A 21,922-nucleotide genomic window follows, 5' to 3' on the forward strand; every position below is an offset into this window, starting at 1 on the left:
AAACCAAATTAATAGAATATGTAAATGTAAAAGATTTACGTTCAGAATGCAATAAGCTGTGACAATAATAATAGAAAATTATCTACAAAAATATATATGCCCCAAGAATAGAATTTAATAATAAATACAATTTCAATTTAGAGTGTCAATTGCAATAAAACGAATTTTCGTTTTGAATTTTAGTGCGATAAAATATAAATATTAAAACAAAATTAATGCCTTAAGATCTTTTAGGTTCATGTAAAACAATGCATACCGTCAAAATTTGAAAAAAAAAAAAAAAAAAAAAAAAAAAACGGAACAGGAAACTAGAGCTGCCACTGCACTTCAATAAATACCAAATAATTGCTTACATTAATCTGGCGACTATCGCTAAAAACTTTTCATGAAGTTGGCAGCTCCGCAATTATGCAGTGTGTACACACAATATTTCGACTAAAATTCAATTGTTTATATCTAGAACGTAATAATTCGCTGAAAAATTTTTATTGCGACTCTTTGCAACTAAATCGAAACGGCTGGCCGCTATGAACGAATCGGTGCGCTATGAGCGCTGCCAGCAAATACAGCTGGGCGTGCTAACCGAGTCCCAAGAGGGTATCAGAGCCTCCGAATCGGATGTACCACAGGGCATTGGTAACGTAAGTTAAACGTCTCTGCCCCTGAAAGTCTTTGTTCATTAACACTGACTCATTTAATCGTATTAACTGCTCTCGTATTTGTCAATTGTGTGCAGGTGCTGTGCACCCACGATGGTGTGCTGCTGAAGAAAGCCAATGCCGAGCACATTGCCGAGCTGAACACCAGCGGCTCCTTGTCCTTGGTGGAGTACAGCCAGCCAAGGCGTCGTCTATATCTGGAGTGGCAGCCGAACGATAGCATAATGATAGCCGACGATAGCCAGGATCAGGGCGATTGGGCGCTAGTTGACAGAATCTCGGGTCGCACACGCACCACATCCGAGTGCAGCGCCTTCAACACAAAGCCTGCAGAGATTGGCAGCAATGGGAATGCGGGAACTGCGCGCGCCCGGATAATGCGCGCACTATTAGATGATTTGGCTGCCGTTGAGGTGCGGCATCGGGGTCAGACAATACGATTTATGCGTAAATCCGATCACGGCGTACACTGCGAGTTCTTCTTTCAGCATGGAAACGCAGATCTATTTGTACGATCCATGCGGCAGCAGCATTTCATCGAGAGCTCCGAGACGAGTCGCAGTGGCAGCGAGGAGTATGCCATACTCAACACGGAAAATCAGAAGCTCAAAAAGACCTTCGCCGAATTGGACATTGGCGAAATCAAGGCTAGCCAGCTGCCCCGGGAGAGCTGGCTGCCCAATAAGCTGGCCGGCTTTCTGGGCACCATACCGGACTATGTGCAGCCATCGTTTCAGCGATCCCCGAAATCGCGTCCTGGTGCGTTAGTGCACAACGATCGGCAGACCTCGCCCTCGGACAACTATCAGTTCATCAAGCTCAGTGGCAGCACGAATAGCGCCTGCTCCTCGAACAGCCAGAGTCGTGGTGAGAGCGCCGACAAATCGCCAGCGGACAGTGAACTGGAGAACCTAAATGCACAGGATGAGAAAATAGTTAACAACCTGCCAGCACGCCAGAGCGTGCATCGCGGTACGCAGTCGCTAGTTAATGTCGAGATCCAACTGAATTGACAATGATTTTCCATTTTAGGTCAACCGCTCAATGAAGCTCAGTGGCGGGAATTTCAAACCCGTGATGGCTGCATCTCGGATAGCCAACGCATCAAGGAGATCATCTTCCGAGGTGGCATTGTGCCCAGCCTGCGTGCCGAGGTCTGGAAATACTTACTCAACTATTATCAATGGTCTGACACGGAAGTGGAACGCATTGAACGGCGCAAACTAAAATCGTTGGAATACTACAAAATGAAGGCTCAATGGCTTTCGATGTCCACGGCTCAAGAAGCCAACTTTAGCGGCTATCGCGATCGCAAGTGCCAAATCGAGAAGGACGTAAAGCGCACGGACCGAACCCAATCGTTCTTTGCCGGCGAAGATAATCCAAATTTGTTGCTACTGCAGGGCATACTAATGACCTATGTTATGTACAACTTCGATTTGGGCTATGTCCAGGGTATGTCTGACCTGTTGGCGCCCATACTCGAGATTCAAGTGAATGAGGTGGATGCCTTTTGGTGTTTCGTCGGCTTCATGAACATGGTGTTCACTAACTTTGACATTGATCAGGCCGGCATGAAGACACAATTCGCGCAACTGCGCCGATTGCTCGAGGTGGCCAATGCGCCGCTCTTCAACTACATGTGCAGTCACGAATCGGACAACATGTACTTCTGTTTCCGCTGGCTGCTCGTCTGGTACAAGCGGGAGCTGGACAACGAGGACGTACTCAAACTGTGGGAGTGCCTGTGGACACGTCTGCCTTGTCCCAACTTCCATTTGCTATTCTCGGTGGCCATACTCGATCAGGAGACGAACGTGATTATCGATAGGAAATACGAATTCACCGAAATCCTTAAGCATGTCAACGAACTAACCGGCACCATCGACTTGAAACGCACTCTGGAAACAGCGGAGGCCATCTATTTGCAACTAAAAGGATCTGAGGCGTTGCCCAACGATATACGCCACATCATTGGCGAACCATTGCTGCCGCCAGTGGATGGCGAGGTGCGGCCGGAGGAGGAGCCTGCCTACTCGGACGATGGCTTCGATGAGCTGGGCGAGCTAACGCCTGAGGAGAAGCGTCGCAATGATGAGCTGCTCGAGGAGGCGTTAGAGCGATCCTTATATTTAAATTATATGTAGGAACGAAGCCAAAACTAAGCCGAGGGCTACCATATGCGCAAATTTGATATATATGTATATTCATATATATAGCCTTTAAGACTCAAAGTTTACTATCGTGTCGAGGTGATGTACCCCTCTTTGTGTCGAGGCGGGGGACGCCACTGTTAAAGTGCTTTAACTGCTAATGCACCGATTTATATATTGTATATTATACATGCATATATTTGTACGTTTTTTGTATTTATTGTAAGTTCTTATCCCCTCATCCCCACATCCCCATTGGCTTAAGCGATCGGCATAATTGAAACGATATTTGAACAGCGAAATTAGAATTAGACCCATGTCTGTATGTCAATTTCTAAATTGAAATTTTGATTTAACGCAATGCTAAAAGCAGCTTTTGTTGCCTCTAATTAAGTTTAACTCAATTACTGTGAATATACAAACAAGCATATATAAATCTATCAATTGCGTAGTAAACAACCAACTGATGTCTCATTCTTTCGAGGGTTACTTAAATGGGGCGGCAATCAATTTGTTCTGGCAGCGATACGGGGGATATAGAGTTTACAAATATTTGAACTCTTCTCGATTGTTACTCAATTTCGAATTTGAAATTGATGCTACTGTAATTGAAAATCCAAAATAGCCAATACTTTCCAAAATATGATTTAATACTTTAAAAACTCGAGTTTGCATAACTCCGAACTTGGCTCAAAAAATTCAAGTAAAATGTCTTCAAATCAAATTTGAAAACAGACTTCGGTTCTCAATGAAAAAGTCAAAATATTTTTGTAATTTTGGAAATTTATTTTTCATATATTTATCTTGTTGTTGCTGTAGTTGTGTTTGTTTAATTATCATACTTTAATTAAGATTTATACTTAGCATCTCTAATTTAAATTGTTATTTGCTCTTGTCTGTTGGTGCAACTGCTTTTTTTTTTTTGTTTTTTTTGTTTCGTTTATTAAATATTTTTGTTTTGTTTAGTTTAATGGATCGAAGTGCAAACAAAAAAATGTACTTCCATTTAATTTATATATATAAATACATATATATATCATGAAAATGCAATACATGTACGCATAAATATTGTATTTCAAATTGTTAAACATCCTTTTTTTTTTTCTTTTATATATCAATTTTGTTTGCTGATTTGTTGTTGTTGCTTTGTTTCAATTCATTTTTAAAAACATACAAAATACAAATTAAAAACTTACACAATATAAAATTGTTTTACTAATTACATAAAATTAAAATTAATAAAAATTAAAAGCGATTTGACGACAATGTCAATATATATATGTATGTATATATATGTGTATAAATATTCATATATATAAATGTGAATATGCATGTGTATATACATACATAAATATATATATAGAACATGCAGAGTACATAGAATAGTTTAACATAGGCATAGGACGATATCAAGTTAAAAAAAAAACATAGTTTGGATTTAGGTCACATACACACACACATATTCATTGCAAAATATATATATAAATTGGAAACAAATTGGTTGAGAAATACATGAATTGGGACACTGATACAATCCGACTTGATACGATTAAAGATCCATTAAAGATACTAAAATATGTACAGGTTGTTTTTTTTTTTTCTTTTTTGTTGTTTTTGTTTTTGTGATTAAGTTTAACTCTTGTGAAGGACGACAGCATTGAACCCAATTAAACTATATCTATATATATATATATAAATATGTATATATGCGTGTGTATACATCAGAATAGGTGTGTATGTATGTGTGTGTCTCTTGTTAATCAATCAATCTGCTTTTAAGTTAGTTTTCTTGTTTAAACATGTTTTTTTTTTTTTTTTCATTTGCTTAACCTTTTATCAATAATAATTTGCAATAATTTAAACCGGTATTTATCTGCTTGTGTTGTGTGGGCCGTGGCTTGGGGGCGTGGCAGCCGGTGTGGCAGCAGCAAGCCTCTCCTGGACACGCACCACCCACCTGAGCCCACCGCCACGTTGTTACAATTAAATTATAAGCGCTTTTTTTAATATACTCGCACAGCAAAGGTCGCGCCATCCAGCCACGCCTATCGTCCCCTGGCCACGCCAATGTTGCAGCAGGGCGTGGTCGATGGGGAGTGTTAGGCGTGGCTGGGCATAACAACAATTGCCAGGCTACTTCTTCGTGATCTTAGCCAAGTTGGGGAGGATGCATAAACAGGTGTCTGTCCGGCGTGTGATTGCCCCAATTGTCCCGCCACAAGCAGCAATTGTGGCAGGCAGAAGCACTCAGCACTCCAGTCCCGTTGCAGCAGCTGCATCCAAACACTCCACCTATGCTCGCTAGCTCTACTCTATCATACATATATATATATATATATAAATATATATATATACATGTATATATATCATATTTATATATATATATATATATTTATTTATTTTTATGTGTGTGTGTGTTGGGGATTTACTTATATTTTACACAACTTTAAGCTTAAGTGTTCTACTACTTCTATTCGCACTAATGCGCGCTCTTGTTCTGGTTCTCGCTGTGGAACTAGTTCGCGTGCATCTGCTTGTTACATTTAGCCTTGAGTTCAATTTGCGTGCGCTTCTTGTCTCAGCTTTAGCCGCTGCTCGTCCGTTTCCGTTTCCGTTACCGTTACTGCTACCGTTACCGTTGCTGTTGCCATTCGCATTTCTCGTTCGGCTCAGTCTAGTGGCCTTTTTGAGCTGTTGCTGTTGTTGTTGTTGTTGTTGTTGTGGCTTTTGCTTTTGCTTCTGATTGTTTTTGTTTTTAACGTTTTTAGCTTTAGGTTTGTTACTTATATTCTTCTTGTTGTTGTTGATGCTCTTGTTGCTTTTACTGTTCCTGTTGCCCTGTCTGGTTCGGACGCCCACTCTTGGGGCGCTGTCGTGTTGCTACGCGCTTCGCTCTACTCATTCATTCCGGTCTTCAGACTCGCTGCCCGCCGATAGATTTAGAGTGGCAGCATCCGCCGATTGACGCGTGTGGCGCGTGGAACGCAGCTCGCGTCGCTTCTCTGGGGGCTGCTGTTCGGTTTCGTTGCCGGAACGCGGACGCTTCAGACGATTGGAAGAGCGGCGATTCTCTTCGGCTGCAGCCGCTGCTGCCGCGGCGGCGGCCACGGAGGAGCTACTGCTGCTGGAACCACTCAAATTGGCCGCTGAATTGTTGGCTGCTCCACTGGCATCCAGATCCTCAACGCTGCCGCCGTGACTGCTGCCCGGCGCCGCTGGCTTCTTCAGTATGGGCTGTATGATCAGCTCGTCGGCCTCCTCGTAGGGCGGCGGCAGCTTGGCGGCATCCGCAGCATTCGTGATGGTCAACGAGATGCGCGACTCACTGCGCTCCGACCGCTCGCTGCTGGTGCTGGCGCCGCTGCTGATGGGCGGCGCAATTGTGATCGTTGTCTGGGATGGCAGATTGGCCGCAATCGCCGCATTGGCTGCACTCGAGGCGCTCGCGTTCAACGGCGTCAGGGTCACTTTGTCCTGCTCGGGCGTGGGCGTGGGCGGCGCTGGCGTCGAGGAGCTGCTGGAGCCACCACGCAAACTCTTCTCGATGCTGGCGCCCAGATTCAGCGGCAGACCAGCAGCTAGAGCAGCAGCTGCCAGCTCATCCTTCGTGGGATGCAGCTCGCTGCGTGCGCGTTTCGATTTGTGTTGCTGCTGCTGTTGCTGCTGCTGCTGCTGCTGCTGCAGGTGCTCTGCATCCAGAGCGGCTGCATAGGCGGCGGCAGCATTCAGGCTGCTACTGCTGCCCGACGACGAGGTGGGTATCAGCGAGATGCCCGAGCCCAGGCCCAACGACTTTGTGTAGAAGTCCATTTGCTGTTTGAATGCATCCTGTTCCCGCTGTCGCTTGGCAGCCGAGCTGCTGCTGCTGCTTCCGCCGCCGCCACCTCCACCTCCAGCTGAGGAGGACGAGCCGCCTGTCAGGCCAGCTAAGCTGGCCAGCGAACCGGGCCCACTCAGTGGCAGCGAGCCGCCGGCGGCAGCCATTGCCTGGGCGGCCATCTCGGCGAGAAGTGCCTGAGAGAAGTCACTGGACATGCCTGGGATCTGAGGCATTTGGGCAGCTGCGGCTGCGGCTGCTGCGGCGGCAGCTGCTGCAGACTTGGAGCTCTTGCTGGCCGAGCTGGAGCCGCCGCCGCTGTTCGAACTGACGGAGGAGGTGCTCGGCATCTTGCCCTGCGAGAAGGCCTGCAGCGCGGCCAGATCCGTGGGCAACGCACCACGCGCAATGCTCTCGAACCACTTCTGTTGCTCCTTGGCGGATGCCTCATTGGCAGCGGCTGCTGCTGCGGCACGTTTGCTGGCGGCACTGGAGCTGCTGGTGCTGTTGCTGTTCGAGCTGCTGGGCGTGGGCAGCGGCGGCATGCCCAAGGAGCTCATGAGACGGGTGGCTTGGGCCAGATCCATGCTGCTCATGCGACTGAGCGACTCGAGCAGATGTGGATCAGCACCAGGCATCAGTAGACTGGAGAGCTGCGCCATGTCCGCAGCACTGGGCGTGGCCGAGGCAGCGGAGTTGCGCTGGCTGCTGCTCTGGCGGCTGCGACTGGAGCTCGAGCTGGATGGAGTGGTCACCGTGTTGGCGCTCATGCTGGCCATGGCATTCATTAGATTCGCTGCCGAATTCGCCGCCGAGTTGGAGGCGCTGCGTGAATTGCTCGACTTGCTCGACTGCGACTGATGCGACTTGCCCGACTGCGTGGATCCGGTGACAGCGGCCGATGAGGTGGCCACGCCATTCAGCAGATTATATTGCTGTGCCAGCTGATCGTATGCGGAGCCCAGGCCACTGCTGCCCAGCGAGTAGGGGTTGAGTCCGCCCAGGCCCATGGGCGGATACAGCAGCGAGGGATTCGGGAAGAGGAACGGAAAGCCGGCTGCCAACTGCGATGCCGAGGCGTTCGAGTTCTTGCCGCCTCCCGAGGAGCTGCCGGCTCCGCTGTTGTTGACTGCAGCGGCGGCAGCCACGGCTGCCAGTTGGGCGGCTTCGTTCTGCTGCTGTTGCTTCTTCTTGCTGGCCGCCGACGAGGAGGAGGTGCTGGAGGAGTTGCCGCCACCACTGGACTGCGACTGGCTCTTGCCGGTGCCCGCGTTTGTGCTGCCTGTGAGGCCGCCAAGCGTTGGTCCAGCAGCAGCCATGAGCGCAGCCAGTGACTGGGCATCCATGCCGGCCAGATTACCCAAGCCGCCCATGCCGGCCAGACTGGCGAACAGATTCATATTGTTGAGATTGCCCAACCCGGGCAGATTGCTCATGCCAGGCATGCCGCCAAATGGCATTGAGAGCAGCGGATTCTTCGGATCGAAGGCGGCGAGCGGATTCTTCGGATCGAAGGCGCCCAAGCCGGGCAGATTGGCCAGCAAACTGGGATTGAGGCCAGCCAGCGAACCGAACTGCAGCGCCGCCTGATCCAAGGCCGCTGCCGATTGGCTCTGCCTCGACGACTTCTTCGACGAGCCGCTCGAATTGCCAGCCGGCGACTGGGCAGCACTCGGCTGTTGGGTGTGGCTGCTGGAAGAGGCGTTGCTCGAATTGGACGAGGGTCGTCCACCGTGCGATTTGGAGACGCCGTAGCTGCTGTTGTCCATGGTGTTGACACTGGGTTTGGGTGAGGGCGCCGACATGGGATTCTGCATCTGTTCGAGCCATTTGGGATCCACCTCATAGTTGGGATTCTCGGTGAGCCTGTTAAGCACAAAGAATGGAAACATGTTATTAAGAGTATGCTACTTGTATTCCATCCCAGTCGATTTCCACTTACCACTGCATCAGACGCTTCAGTTGTGGCGCCTTATTGCCACCCAGTCGTTTGCCCGTCTGCTTGTTGATCACCGGCACGGGCTCCTCTCCGGTCAGACCTTGCGGGCCAGCCATCGATTGTTGCTGCTGTTGCTGTTGCTGCTGTTGTTGCTGTTGCTGCTGTTGTTGTTGCTGTTGTTGTTGCTGCTGTTGTTGCTGTTGCTGTTGTTGCTGCTGCTGCTGTTGCTTTTGCAACTGCGCCGCATTGGCCGCCTGCTGCGCACTCGAGCTGCTCTGTTGACCTCGATTGCCGCGACGGCTGTTGCTGCTGCCAGCTCCGCTTCCGCCGCCTCCCGCTCCAACGTAGTCAATGCTCAGCTGATCGCCCAGCGGGCTGGTCATATCCGAGAGCCACTTGTTGACCTTGACATCGTGTGAGGAGTTGTACTTGCAGCTCAGCTTCATTGCCTGCTCCATTTCGGCGAGCATGTTCTCGTAGGCCTTGCGCTGCGACGGCGGCAGGAACTGCATCATCTTCTGCTGTTGCTTGAGGAACGATTGCGGATCGGTTGCCATTGTCTGGGCGAGCAGCGCGTTCAGACTGTCCTTGCTGGACAGGCCGCCCATGGCCATGTTTTGCAGGGCGCTCAGGCCGCTGCCCGAGGAGCTGCTGGCGCCGGCTCCAGCGCCGCTGCCGCTGCCGCTGCCGCTGCTCTGGCCGCCGCTCTTGGACTCTACAATGGACAAAGAGAAGAGAGAGTTGCACAAGTTAGTTTTTGTTGGTTTGGTGAGACGCCTCCGGCTTGGGCTATTTAGAGTATGAAAGCGCAGAGACTCCAACTCACTTCCGGGCACTGTCGTCACAGTGATGGTAAATGGTTTCTGATTGGACTGCTGCTGGCTGGGCGCCTGGAGATTAGCCGGCGTCACCGACACACTGGGCGGTATCTGTGGCTTCTTCGACGAGGGCAACGAGGGATCGGGGAAGGTCTTCTGCTCCTTGGCAGCCGACAGACCCAAGACAATTTCATCCAGCTTCTTGCGTTTCTTCTCCTTGCCAATGACGGGCTCCTCAATGGTCTGCAAAAGGTTTTATATAATTATAATTTACCGTTTCTTCACATTTCATATCAATTTCAAACTTACGCAATTGTTTTTCTTCATTAGCTTGTTGAGCGTATCATCCAGCTTGCTTTTGCTGCCGCCCATCGAGGGGAAAGCGGAACTGAGCGCTGCATGCACGCTCGACTTCTTGGAGGGCATCGAAAAGTCCTGCACCTCACTCAGATCAATGGCGCCCGAGCTGGAGGCTGACTTTAGCATTTCTGTCATATTCATCTTGGGCAGGCTGCTGTGTAGAGTTGATAATGGGCGGGTTAATATGTGAAGTGGATTGGATTGGATGGAATGGAATATCTCCTGGTAGTCAAGTCTTACGCACCTTGAGGACAAATCCATTGGCGCGCCCATTGATGGCGGCGGCGTCTTCATGGCCGGCACAGCAGGCTTATTGAACTGACCGGAGGACTGACGCGACAGCGAGGCATGCTGATGCGCTGGCGGTGGTTGCATGCCACTCAATGCGGCCGCAGAGGCCGCAGCCGAGCTTGAGCTGCCTCCACGACGAGCTGCAGCTCCAGTTAGAGCCTCCATATTGGCTATTTCGCTTTCCCAATCTTTGGGAGCCACTGGAAATGAGGAATGCAGAATACATGAGTTGTGGTTCAATGATTGATTATCCATTATCATCCACTTACTTGACGAACTATTGAGCAGCGCATGCAGCTTGGCACGCTCCGTCTCCACATCGATGGCAATGTGACGCTTGCGCTTCTTGCCCGCATTCGAGCCCAGGGTTCCAGCACTGGGCACATTCAGACCAGCTGCGCCGACAGCTGCAGCCGCTGCTGCACTTGCGCCCGCAGTGGCCGCACTCAGCGACATGCCCGGCAGCAGAGCTGACAGAGATGTGGCATTGCCGCCACTGGCTGCCGCTGCGACAGCAGCTGCCACAGCCGCATTGATGCTGTTCGCATCCAAACCAGGCAGCGTTGTTGGCGCTGTTATCTGGGGCTTGGGCAACGCCGGTACGTTGCTGGCGGCAGGGACGACGCCGGCACTGCTGGCCACCTGTTGCATCTGCGAGGCCTGCAAATGCTTCGTCACACCCTGGTCTGTGGTAATGGTTATCACGTCGGGCGTCGTCGAGCGGCGCTCGCTGCTATTCAGATGGGGTATGGACTCATGCAGGGCGATGTTCAGATCCGTGTTGCCCTTCAGGCCGGCAAAGGCACTGTAGTTCTTGTCCACTGGCCACTTGTTGGTCTCCACGCACACCACAATGTGAGCGATGCGTCGCTCTAGGGCAAAATCCTTGAACCAACGGATCATGCACATCTCCAGCTTCGGTTTCTCCAGCTTTTGCTGTTTCACAGCCGCCGGCTGAATGACCTCGAGGTCGGGAAAGCGCGCCTTGAGTTCAGCTGCTTGCTTCTTGCATTCCTCCTCGACTGCCTTCTCCTTCTCCTTCATGACCTCATCGTCATCCGGATCACTGGGTCCAGCCACCAGATCGAGTATCTCCTGCTCCGCTGCGGGCTTGTCTCCACTGCTCGAAATCTTGGACTCATCTGCCTTGCTGACTTCTGCCTCGGCTTCAACTTTCTTCGTTTCAGTTTCAGTTTCAGTTGTTTCAGCTGCAGTTGCTTCCTTCTCATTCTCGTCCTCCTTCTGCTTCTCCTTCTCCTTCTCCGGGGTCTCTTTGACAGCCTCTGCGACAGCTTCGTCGCCTTTTTCGCTTTCTGCTTTGGCAGCTGCATCGTCATCTTTTTCTGTAGCTGACGTTTCAGTGGATTCCTTTTCCTCGGCAGCAGTCGACTTTATGGATTCTGTTTCCATCTTCGAGTCGTCTTCCTCTTGCTTATCACTTGACTTCTTCTCATCGTCTTTTTCTGCTGCTTCGTCCTTGAGGCTCTCAGCTGGTTTCTCAGCTTCGGCAGTGGCAACGTCTTCCGTTTTAGCTTCCTTTTCATTGCCATTCTCTGCAATTGGCTCGGCATCCACATCCATTTTCTCCTCGGTCTGCTCCTTGGATTTGGACTCCGCCTCGGCTTCAGCTGGAGTCTCAGCCTCAGCTTCACTTGCCTTGGCCGCGGGCAGCTCTTCAGCGTCTTCAGCGGTTTCTGTGCTTGGCTTGGCTTCATCCTGCGGCGTTTGCTTGTCTGCCGGCTTCTCTTCAACGTTCTCCTCGTCCACTTTATCAGCTGTTGCTTTCTCTTCGCTCGCCTCCTCGACTTCAGCTTTGTCTGCACTCTGTTCTGGCTTCACTTCCGCTTTCACAGGTGACTCCTTCTTGATGACGCTCTCCTTGGTCAACAGCTCATCGTCCAGATCGATGATCTCATGCTTAACTGCCGCTGCAGCTGCGGCGGCGGCTGCTGTTGCTGCTGCAGCTTTTTCGGCTGCTGCAGCTTTCTCAGCTGCGGCCGCCTTCTCCGCATTGAAAGCCTCCAGTTTGATGGTGCGCTGTATCTGGGCCTCCAGTTCCCTAATGAAGCGTTTTTCCGACTCGCAGAAACTGAAGTTGGGATCATTGAAGATGAAGGTCTCGGAGCGATAGAGACCGTGCTTCAACACGGCTGCAATCAGCTCCTTATCATGCCGACCCGGCTCCCACCAATCGGGCGTATCCGCATTCATCATGCACAGTTTCAGTCTCTCCTCCAGCTGGGGATGGCGCGCTACTTCGCGCAGCTTGGACAGCAGCTCAAGCCGATCGAGAATGAGCTTCGCGTGCTCCTTCTCCACCTCCTCGACAATGCCTTCGAGTCCACGCTCATTCTCGCTGAGCTTCAGTCCAGCCTGTCTTCGGCACATGGCCACAAAGACTTTGTAGTAATCACTCAATGTTTCATCGCTCTTCCGCTCCAGATGTGCCATCTGCTTGAACTTGGTCCAGTCGGGCGTCTGGCTACCGCCACTGCTGTTCGTGATGCTGATGCTGCTGTTGCTGTTGCCGCCCATGGGCGTGTTCAGCTGCATATCCACACCATAGCCTGTGAGCACGCGCAGGAATTCGTATTCCTCGCGACGATTCCATTTCTTGGGTATTAGCTGTAGACGCTGCGACTCCCGCTCCTTGGCCGCCAGCTCCATCTTACCCTGACGCTCCATTTTCTGTATGAAACAAATATGGGTATCAGTTAGCAAAGAAATATGTAATAATAAATATAAATGTAATGCATATAAATTAAATGTATATATTATAGATTAAGGTGGATGCTCTAGGCTCTGTACTTATTATTTTTTTAGCATTGTTAGTAATTTACATTTGGATAATTATTAGTATAATTAAATATCAGTTGCTTTTTATATATATTAAAACGTCGTAATAATCTAATACTTCTTCTAATACATCTCTGGAACTTATCAGCTTCTTCCTCTAATATTTTATATATGCTCTTTATTCTCTTCAATTGCATACAATTTCGATTTAATAGTTTAATTCTTTTATCACTTCCCGATTAAAATATGTAAAATATGCATTTTTGTTTCATATATTATCTATTACCATTCTTTCTAAAAATTCTCCATAAATATTTGTCATTTAGTGTTAATTAATTAAATTTTTGTTAGCTGTCTCTTTCTCTCTATGAATTTATAATCTTAATTGTATGCATGTGTATTCAATCAAATGCTGACTCAACATGGAGACTCGTTAATAGATTAAAGAGGAAGACCTCATAATCTCAGCTACTTTTACAAGCGTTACCCATTCATGGCTACACTAAAAGTCAGGCAGGCCCAGTAAAGCCAAAGATAAGATAAGACGAAAAGACATGCGAATACAGAGAGAGACAGGCAGAGAGGAAGAGAGAGAGTCATCCAATGTGATTACCGATTTCCAGTTCATATTAAGAAAGGCGCAAAAAATATATCAAAATGAAAGATATATTTGTCTGATTAAATAACTTTGCGAAATTTTTTGCTACACAAAAACTCTTTAAGTTTAATGATTTCATTGATATGTGATATGGAGTAGTACTATCTGACATATTTGTATTCAATAATACACAGAGAAGGAAACGATTTTTACTGTCAAATTTAAATGCCTTAGCTAGGTTAGGGTATCCCACGGCAAATGCAGTTCAAATTCATTACGAATATTTACACAATTTGAAAAAGAATTAAAAGCACAACCCCTCCTGCTCACCCTCACTCTCACCCTCCACCACCTACAGCTCCCCTCATCATCATCCACAGAAACAACATGATGGGGTGCATAAGGGGTGGGTGCTGCCTCTCTACTATATATACCATACATCTGTATATATGTATGCTTGGGTAGGGGGTTGGTAGACGGGGCGAGCCTTTCAAAAATTACAAAAATGTTTGCGAAAAGTACAAAATGCGAATGGCAAGCCCAAAGCAAAGGGGCAAAATGAGAGACAATAGCTACGACGACGACGTCGACTATGTCGACTATATACGAACGAACAGAAACTGAAACTGGAAATACAATAAAATCATAATAATAAAAGTAAAAAAAAAAAAATCCATTTTACACCCCTATTAGAGCGGTCGACACAGAGCGCGGGCCGAGGGCACAGGACACAGCACATAGGGCAAAGGCTACGGCGAATGTTGAGAAAAGAGGACGTAGCGTAGGCAGAGTCGGAGACAAAAACAAATGAATCCTGCGAGACCAATTGCACGGGCTAGCAGCGAAAAGAAGCTCTCTTCACACTCGTGCGTGTAGTTAGTTATGATAATAATAATAATAATGTTGAAGAGGCCCCCCTAAAATGTGGCTGTCAGTCGGCAACTGCTTAGACAGCGTTGCCAGGTGGTTGCAAATAAAAACACACAGTCGCACACACCCACACAATACAAAACATACACATATATGTATTTAAATGTGTGTGTGTGTGTTTCTGAATGCAAATCAAAACAACAACAAAACTGCAAACGACGCTTGCAGTCAAACTCCTGAAAAACGGAAGGGGGCTGCTCTCGCAGTCATGTTGGCAAGTCTGGCCTCAAGGATGCCAATTGGCGCAGGTTGGCAGCACTCTAAGTATGTGTGTGTGTTTATATATATTATATATACATATATATATATTTATATATACGTGTGGAGGCTAACGGCTTTTCGCTATACAAATTTCATGCACAAAAAAAATAATGAAAGAGAGCGGGGGAAGGAGACAAACAAAAACAAACGACAAAGCAACCGAAGCTAAGGAGATTCAACGAACGACCTCTTCTACTACTACGACGCCCCCTACTACTATCCGACTCTATCCTATTTGTATCTTATACCATCTTGTATCTCGCTTGCGCAAACGACAAGCCACGCCACGCCGCGCGACGCGAGGCAACGCGACGCCTTCGCATTCGCCCCTGTTCTGCTCTTCGTGCATTTCCACGATACAAGTGCGAGCGATTGATTATGATTATTAGTAAGTAGCAAAGCAATGGCAATGGCAACGACAACGGCAACGGCTTGACTTGCGGCGAAATGGGGTAGAAGAGACAGAGGCGGCAAAAACGAATTTAAATGAGCGCACAGACACAAACACACTCATATAATACTCGCACACACATACACTGAGCCATCCCAACTGGTTAACGTGTGTTTGTTTATTTGCTTGTCCCTGTGTGCGTGTATGTGAGAGAGTTTTGAGAGAGTAACTTACACGGGCCGTGTAAGTGGGCAACGATTGTACATGTGAAATCTATAGGCATAAATTTATTGTTTTGTATTTCGTTTTAACTTTGCGGCTCGACTGACTACTTGGTGCTGCTGCTGCGTGTCTACCTCTGTCTCTGACTCTGCCACTGCCACAGCCGGAGCCGCCACAGCCACGGCTGCCGTTGGTTGTTACTTTTATTTCGCTTCTGCTTGTTCTTCGCTTGCTTTTGCGCTTTTTTTTTCTGCACGCATTCTTTGCATTCACATTTATTTCGTTTGCCAATTTGCCTTCATTTTAATTAAATTTTTATTTCTTTTTCTGCATATTTAATGCAGTAAATTGTCATCGCATTGTTGTTGTAGTTTTACCTCCAAATAAATGCCATTGCTTAACGTTGTTGTTGTTGTTGTCGCTGTTGTTACTGCTGCTGTTGATTTATTGAGGTGCTCGCAGAAGGCGGAGAAGCTGCTAAAATCCATGGGTTTAATAACCTCCATTTTGTATTAGACAATAGGCACATATATAGAAACACATGTACACACACACACATGCACACACTCACGAGCACTCAATTTCGATATGCAATTGCATTACAATTACAATTACAATTATAATACATATATGTATTTATATACATATATAAGTATGCATATATGCTATATCACAAATATTGAAATGGTTTTCGATTTCGACATTATTGATTTTAATTAAGCACTAATTATCATTCATTGCGGCGACATATTTGCCATTTGCACGTTGCTTGGTGTTGTTGTTGCGGCGACGTCTGCACTCGCCACTCTTCACTCTTAGCTCTTCACTCGCGCTCGCACTCGTCTCGTCGTCTACTTTTGCTTCAGCAATTACATTTTTCCATTCGTTTGATTATTATTTCTTCTATACTCTGACTATATACACACACACACACAAAATCACACAGAGGCACATGCATTAAGCGGGAGAGACGAAGAGAGGGAGAGATACGAAAAGCCCCGACACGATGTTGTTTTGGATATGGATGCGTTTGCTGCTCAAGCACTTGGACTTTTTACAACTTTACACCGCGGCGCTCAAACAAATAATGAGCGAGCGCATTGCGGACTAAATACAAGAAACACTCCTCACACACAAGCAAACACACACACACACATATAGATATATACACAGAGACCACAACGGGGACGCATACGCGCACGGAAGCAGCGACAGCGGCAGCGGCTGCGGCACTAGCAGCTAAAATCGAATGCGAATCAGCCAGCAACAGCGACGGCAACGGCAACGGCAATGTCGACGTAGAGAACGGGGGAGAGGGCTAGTCAAACCAACAACAACAGCAACAGCCAAGCAACTACTATTGAGCGAGGGAGCAGAGCAGAGCAAAACAACAAAACTGAGCTGAGCTGAGCTGAGCAGAGCTGAACCAGTGCCAGAGCCAGAACCAGAGCAGAAAAACCAAACGAAACCAAACAATCGTGAGATTAAGCCAAACGCCGTTTTGGGTGAATGTGAATATGAATGAGATGGGCAGGCAGAAAGGCAGTCACAGCCTGTCGTCCATCCACTGAGGTGAATGAGCGCGGCGAAGGCGAAGGAACAGGCACAAGGCACAGGCAAAACGTCACTTGCAGTGCCAAGAGAGACAGACAGCGTGAGAGAGAGAGAGAAAGAGAGCGCATTGGACGCGAGAGCGCCGCTAGCGAGAGCGCGTATGTATTTATTCTGTGTCTGTGTGCACTAGATGGACGAGTTGAAGAAGAATGAGAAGGCAGCGCACATTGTGTCAACTGTGTGTAATGTAAGCAAAAGGCAATGGCAAAGCCAGAGCCTGTCACACACATATTCACATTCACACACTAGCGCACACATGTGTACATCTAGATATGGAGTAAGGGGGGTGGGGGGCAAAAAAGCCAAGCAATGAAACAAATGTACCACAAAAACTGTTGACGACAGAGCAGAAGGTAGAAGCAGAGGAGTCAGCAGAGGTAGCGGCAGCGACTGAGCAAAGGACACACAGCGTAAAAGGGATAAAATAAAATAATGGATTAAAATTTCAGGTACAAAATGAGCGCACACACACATCAATACACGTAACAGAAAATACTTCTAGAATGTCTATAGACAATTCTTGACCCTTGTTATAGTTTAATTAATACGACCTTTGGGCATGAACAACAAATCTACATATATGAATACATATACATATTTACTTGTATATTTAAATGAATCTACATGTACTGTACAAATATATTGCGAAAGATAGAAACTGCACTAAAGTGCGATAAGCACGTAGCCAGCCACTGCCAAAGCAACGAGCGAAAGAGCGCTCTGTCGTGTATAAAAACGAGATTATTAATCAATCTGTAAGATACAGATACACATCCAACAATCCCACCACCAACACCAATACCAGTACCATCGGCACTAACAGCAGCCGAAGCCGTAGCAGCAGCACAAAGCGAGCTGCCAATCGACGGCGACAGCGACACATCTTCAGAAAATGCATATGACTAAACACACACATACACACATGCATGTAAAAACATGATCGGCCGGTAAGAGAACAAGAGAGGAAGAGTGAGAGAAGCAAATGCACAACTGCACGTGAGAGTTAACGACTACAGATGTATAGGTGTGTCTGCGTGTGTGTATAAGCGTGTGACGTTTTGTATGCATGTGTGGTCGTAAATTTGACTAAAGCGTAACGCAAAACTAAATCAAAAAGCAGGTAGATAACAACAGCGACTCATTCGTACACGTATCCCAACATATGTATGTATGCGTATGTGTGCAACTTTTATTGATGAACTGACCATTGCACACTGGTCAGGTTTTCTTAAAATGAGAAAGAAAAAAAAAACATTTTTCTTAATAATTTATGGCCGACAGGTGTGAAGCGAATGCGCAGCTGCAACAGCTACACGTGAGACGCACGCGTATAGTGGTCAAACTGGCTCCAAACATATTTATTAATATGTATGTTTATAAAAACAATTGCACCACTGTGCAACAAATGCTAATAAAATAATAAATCGAATAGCGGTCAGCAAGGTGAGCATCCGAGCAAATCGTACACTAGAAAGATAGCATAAAAAGAATGGCAAACATCCATACACACACATGCCCTTACCCACACATCAGCTTCTACACATATACATATGTACATCTCGTTCCCATTTCTATACACATATGCAAGCTTTATTGTGTGCTTGTGTTCTAGAAGGAAACAAGAAAAATCTCTTAAGCTGCTGCTGGTGCAAGTGGCAAAAACAGAACAACGAACGAACAGTGGAGCTAAAGGAGCAGACAACAACAACTATGAGCTCAAATGAGCACAATTAGGCTTTGGCTTTATTGACGCGCCGCGGGCCTGTAAGCAAAAGCAGGAGCGGAACAGGTCACCATACCAAGTCACATATTCGCCATCTCGTCTCGCTCAATAATTCGCCCCGTGAGAGCGACGACACGGATACGCGGCCTGGCCTGCCTGAGAGCAACATAGCGACGACAACAGTATTTGGGTGGGCAGGCAATGAAGGCAAAAAATTAAACATTGGATAAATCCAGAAAATGTAAAATTACACACACACACACACAAGCCTCGTCATGAAAAACTAATACAAACAACGGCGCACAAGTACAGCCAACGTAGCAGCAGCAGCAACCACCCGATACCGATACCGATACCAATACCAATACCCAACAGTCGGAGACCAGCGACGTCCGCTGCCGTTGCCGCTGCCGCTTCCACCGCAGCAACAATCATCGTCACCAAAGAAGAACTTCGTCAATACAACAACAACAATGTGGCTTTGCCTTTGCCTGTGAGACGGTTATGCTTGCTCTTCTCACTACTGCTAGGCTCTGCTTGCGTCGACGCTGCCTTCGGTATTGCTGATGTTGTTGTTGTTGTTGCTTCAGCTTTGATTGATGGCGCTGGCGTTCGCTTCGCCTTTTGATAATGGCGTCGTCGTAGTCGCGCTGCTCTGTCGTCGTCGTTGTTGTTGCTACAGTAAAATGCGCGTCAGGTTGTACAATTGACTCCCATCTCCAAGTCGCATCTCATAATTTGACCCAAGAGCCGTGTTGGCCAACATGTCTGTGGTTTTACTGTTTGCCTCCACATTTTGGGGCGGCTGGTTGGTTTGACATTTTCCTCGTTTGCTCGTTTGGCTGCTCATTCGCGCCTGAGCATCTCGTGTGCACCACATTTCGGGCCTGGCTTCGCCCTCTCTCGGTGTATATTTTTCCTCTTCTTTCTTTATTTTGCATAAATTAAGCATAAGTGTATTTTGTATTTTGCATTTGTATTTGTATTTGTATTTTCGCCGCCTCCGCCGTTGCTGCTGCTGCTGCTGCTGTTCTGCTTCACTCGGCATGTCTTGCGTCTCGTTTTGTCACCGTTGTCGCCGTTGCTTTTGTTTGAACATTCGGAAGTACACACATACAAACACACGCACTCATACAGTTGTACGAGACAGTTATACAGTCGCATGTAGTTGACAGAAATCAGCGACGGCCACCACCTCGCACGGTGGGTGTAACTTATTTTATTTTATTATGCCTCTTTCGCTGTCGTTGCTGCTGCTGCTTGCCAGATTTCCTCTTTTGACTTTTCACACACTTCATTTATTCTCACTCCACATTGAAATTCGCTTTTTGAATGCACGCGAGCAAAAGGGGTTTATCGATATGTACAGATAGCAATCGAAACGTGAGAAGACAACGGTAATTTAGCAATAAATAAAAATGGCTGACTTAAATAGCGCAAAACTTATGGAATGCAAAGTAGTGAATAGCTCTAAACCGGTTTCTGATTAGAGATGGTCTTTTGACTCGTTAATGGCCAGCGTTGCTGTCATTACAGTTCAGATAATCTATCTTAATTTTTGAATAGAGAATTGCGGTTTTAAAATATTTCAAAATGCTGAAAACGTCGATTTTTGGAATCGCAATATAAATTGATATCAATTAGAAAAATGTCTTAAAAACTAATTAAAATTTGTAAATATATCAAGTATTTCAATTATGTACAGAAAAATTTTCTATGTATATCTATAATTATTGATCATGCTAATTAGTATGCACTCAAATACAACTGTATCAAAGGGTTAGTTAGATCAACATGGTTAACATGACTGTTAGTAATTTTATGTATGTATGTTTGCAGGTTTGTATGTGTGTTTGTGTGGTAAGTTATTGTCAGTGTATGTGGTGGGTTGTTGAGGAGGAGATGGGGCACTGAGTATTTTCGAGTGGTGATTGGGTGGATGGGTCATGGTCTATTTAACGCCCCATGTGGGCCGATTTAACAGAGAGCGAGAGAGTGAGAGAGAGAGTAAGGGTGTGTTAAGTTCTGCATGATGTTGACGATTTGCGGGTTAAATTTGTGGGTGAGTAAGTGGTGGTAAGTTCTGCCGGGTATATGGGGTTCATTTTTGTTTTGTTTTTGAGTATTTGAGTTTTTCATTGTGTAATATTGTAATATTAAGTAAGAGTGAGAGAGAGAGAGAATGGTACTCATCAGGTTGTTTCACGTACATTGTTCATACTAACCAAATACATGGCCAGTTTGCTGATATCCAAATTGGCCAATTGGCTGACATCGGTGGTGTTGAGGATGCTCAGCATAAGGCTGATATCTGCGGCGGTGGGCATGGCCGGCACCTGTGTTCCGCCCACCTGCTGTTGCTGCTGCTGCTGTTGTTGTTGCTGCTGTTGCTGCTGTTGCTGTTGTTGCTGCTGCTGCTGCTGTTGTTGATGCTGACCCACCAATCCGTGCGATGAACCAGGGCCACCGGCGGCGGCGGCAGCGGCAGCCGCTGCAGCAGCCGAGGTGCTGGCACCTTGTGACTGCATCAACGCCTGCAGGCTGCGATTGCTCGAGTCGAGCTGCTGCTGCAGCTGGCTAACGGACCCGCCGCCGACGCCGACGCCAACGTTGGCGACCGCATTGCCGCCAACGCCAGTGCCGCCCTGCATCTGCATTTGCATCGACTGCAGGGTGGGGGTGGTTGGCACCGATAGCGGTGGCGTTGATGAGACCAAAGCCTGTAGCTGTTGAGGCAGAGGAGGAGTTGTAGTTGTAAACAACAGTAACAAGCGAACGTTTCATGAGAGAAAGATAGATAGAGAGAGAGAAAGAGAGCATGTGTGTGTTTGTGAGAGAGCGAGTGAGTGTAAACAGGGAATAGATTAGGGCATCGTTCAATTCGTTCACTAGCGACTCGATCATTTTATACACTAGTTCACTTCAGTCCAGCACTTTGTTCACGAACGAAGATTCACTGGCTCCGTTTTATGAACAGTAAGTACAACACAACTCTAATGGAGTAGATTGAGCAACAGAGACGGCTCACATCTGCAGGGTTGTCGCCTCTCGCTTTGCTTTAGCAGATAGTTTTATTGATCAGCTGTTGGTCGTTGTCGCCAGATAGGTGTTTGTGGTCCTTTTACAGTCCGTCCGCGGTTTTAGTTATCGGTTCTCAAATCTACTTTAACTACAATTTACAAATCGACAATTTTTGTGTTCGCTAATCTAAAGCAACGTCTACGGCCAACAGCTAAGCAACAAAACTACTACATACTTCAATATCTTCTTTTCAATCTACGAATTTTGATTGATTTTTAGTGTTATTTGCAAATTACAAAACGATAAACACAAATTCCATAGGTAATACA

The 21,922-nt window shown here is 47.1% G+C and overlaps 2 protein-coding genes across 14 annotated transcripts in view; one reads left to right on the top strand and one right to left on the bottom strand.

The window, feature by feature from the left end:
- The first annotated feature begins 403 nt into the window (after window positions 1-403).
- LOC6575773 (TBC1 domain family member 15) lies at window positions 404-3,275 on the top strand. Its single transcript, XM_002001741.4, has 3 exons — window positions 404-641; window positions 737-1,631; window positions 1,692-3,275. The coding sequence occupies exons 1-3, from the start codon at window positions 528-530 to the stop codon at window positions 2,804-2,806; spliced, it is 2,124 nt and encodes a 707-aa protein (XP_002001777.1). The 5' UTR covers window positions 404-527; the 3' UTR covers window positions 2,807-3,275.
- Window positions 3,276-5,225: 1,950 nt separating this feature from the next.
- Window positions 5,226-21,922, bottom strand: part of LOC6575774 — a 35,340-nt gene continuing 18,643 nt past the window's right edge. For 6 of the 13 annotated variants that reach the window (XM_044008739.1, XM_044008738.1, XM_044008742.1 and 3 more), the window contains 7 exons: window positions 20,783-21,298; window positions 10,307-12,725; window positions 9,991-10,237; window positions 9,696-9,900; window positions 9,395-9,629; window positions 8,572-9,283; window positions 5,226-8,495 (listed from right to left, as the gene is read on the bottom strand). In XM_044008739.1, the coding sequence (XP_043864674.1) occupies window positions 5,711-8,495; window positions 8,572-9,283; window positions 9,395-9,629; window positions 9,696-9,900; window positions 9,991-10,237; window positions 10,307-12,725; window positions 20,783-21,298 (7,119 nt within the window). In that variant the 3' untranslated portion in view covers window positions 5,226-5,710. Of the gene's footprint in view, window positions 8,496-8,571; window positions 9,284-9,394; window positions 9,630-9,695; window positions 9,901-9,990; window positions 10,238-10,306; window positions 12,726-15,612; window positions 15,841-20,782; window positions 21,299-21,922 lie in introns of those variants that run through there. The other 7 variants (XM_044008745.1, XM_044008746.1, XM_044008747.1 and 4 more) reach the window with 4 other exon arrangements.

The sequence above is a fragment of the Drosophila mojavensis genome, unplaced genomic scaffold (genome assembly GCF_018153725.1).
Source record: "Drosophila mojavensis isolate 15081-1352.22 unplaced genomic scaffold, ASM1815372v1 contig_36, whole genome shotgun sequence".
Taxonomy (NCBI): Eukaryota; Metazoa; Arthropoda; class Insecta; order Diptera; family Drosophilidae; genus Drosophila; species Drosophila mojavensis.

What these genes read in the sequence shown, in the direction of transcription:
- LOC6575773 (XM_002001741.4), top strand. Translation starts at nt 528, where the DNA reads ATGAACGAATCGGTGCGCTATGAGCGCTGCCAGCAAATACAGCTGGGC. An exon ending in TACCACAGGGCATTGGTAAC is followed by an intron (nt 642 to 736) that starts GTAAGTTAAACG and finishes AATTGTGTGCAG; the next exon opens with GTGCTGTGCACCCACGATGG. An exon ending in ACGCCAGAGCGTGCATCGCG is followed by an intron (nt 1,632 to 1,691) that starts GTACGCAGTCGC and finishes TTTCCATTTTAG; the next exon opens with GTCAACCGCTCAATGAAGCT.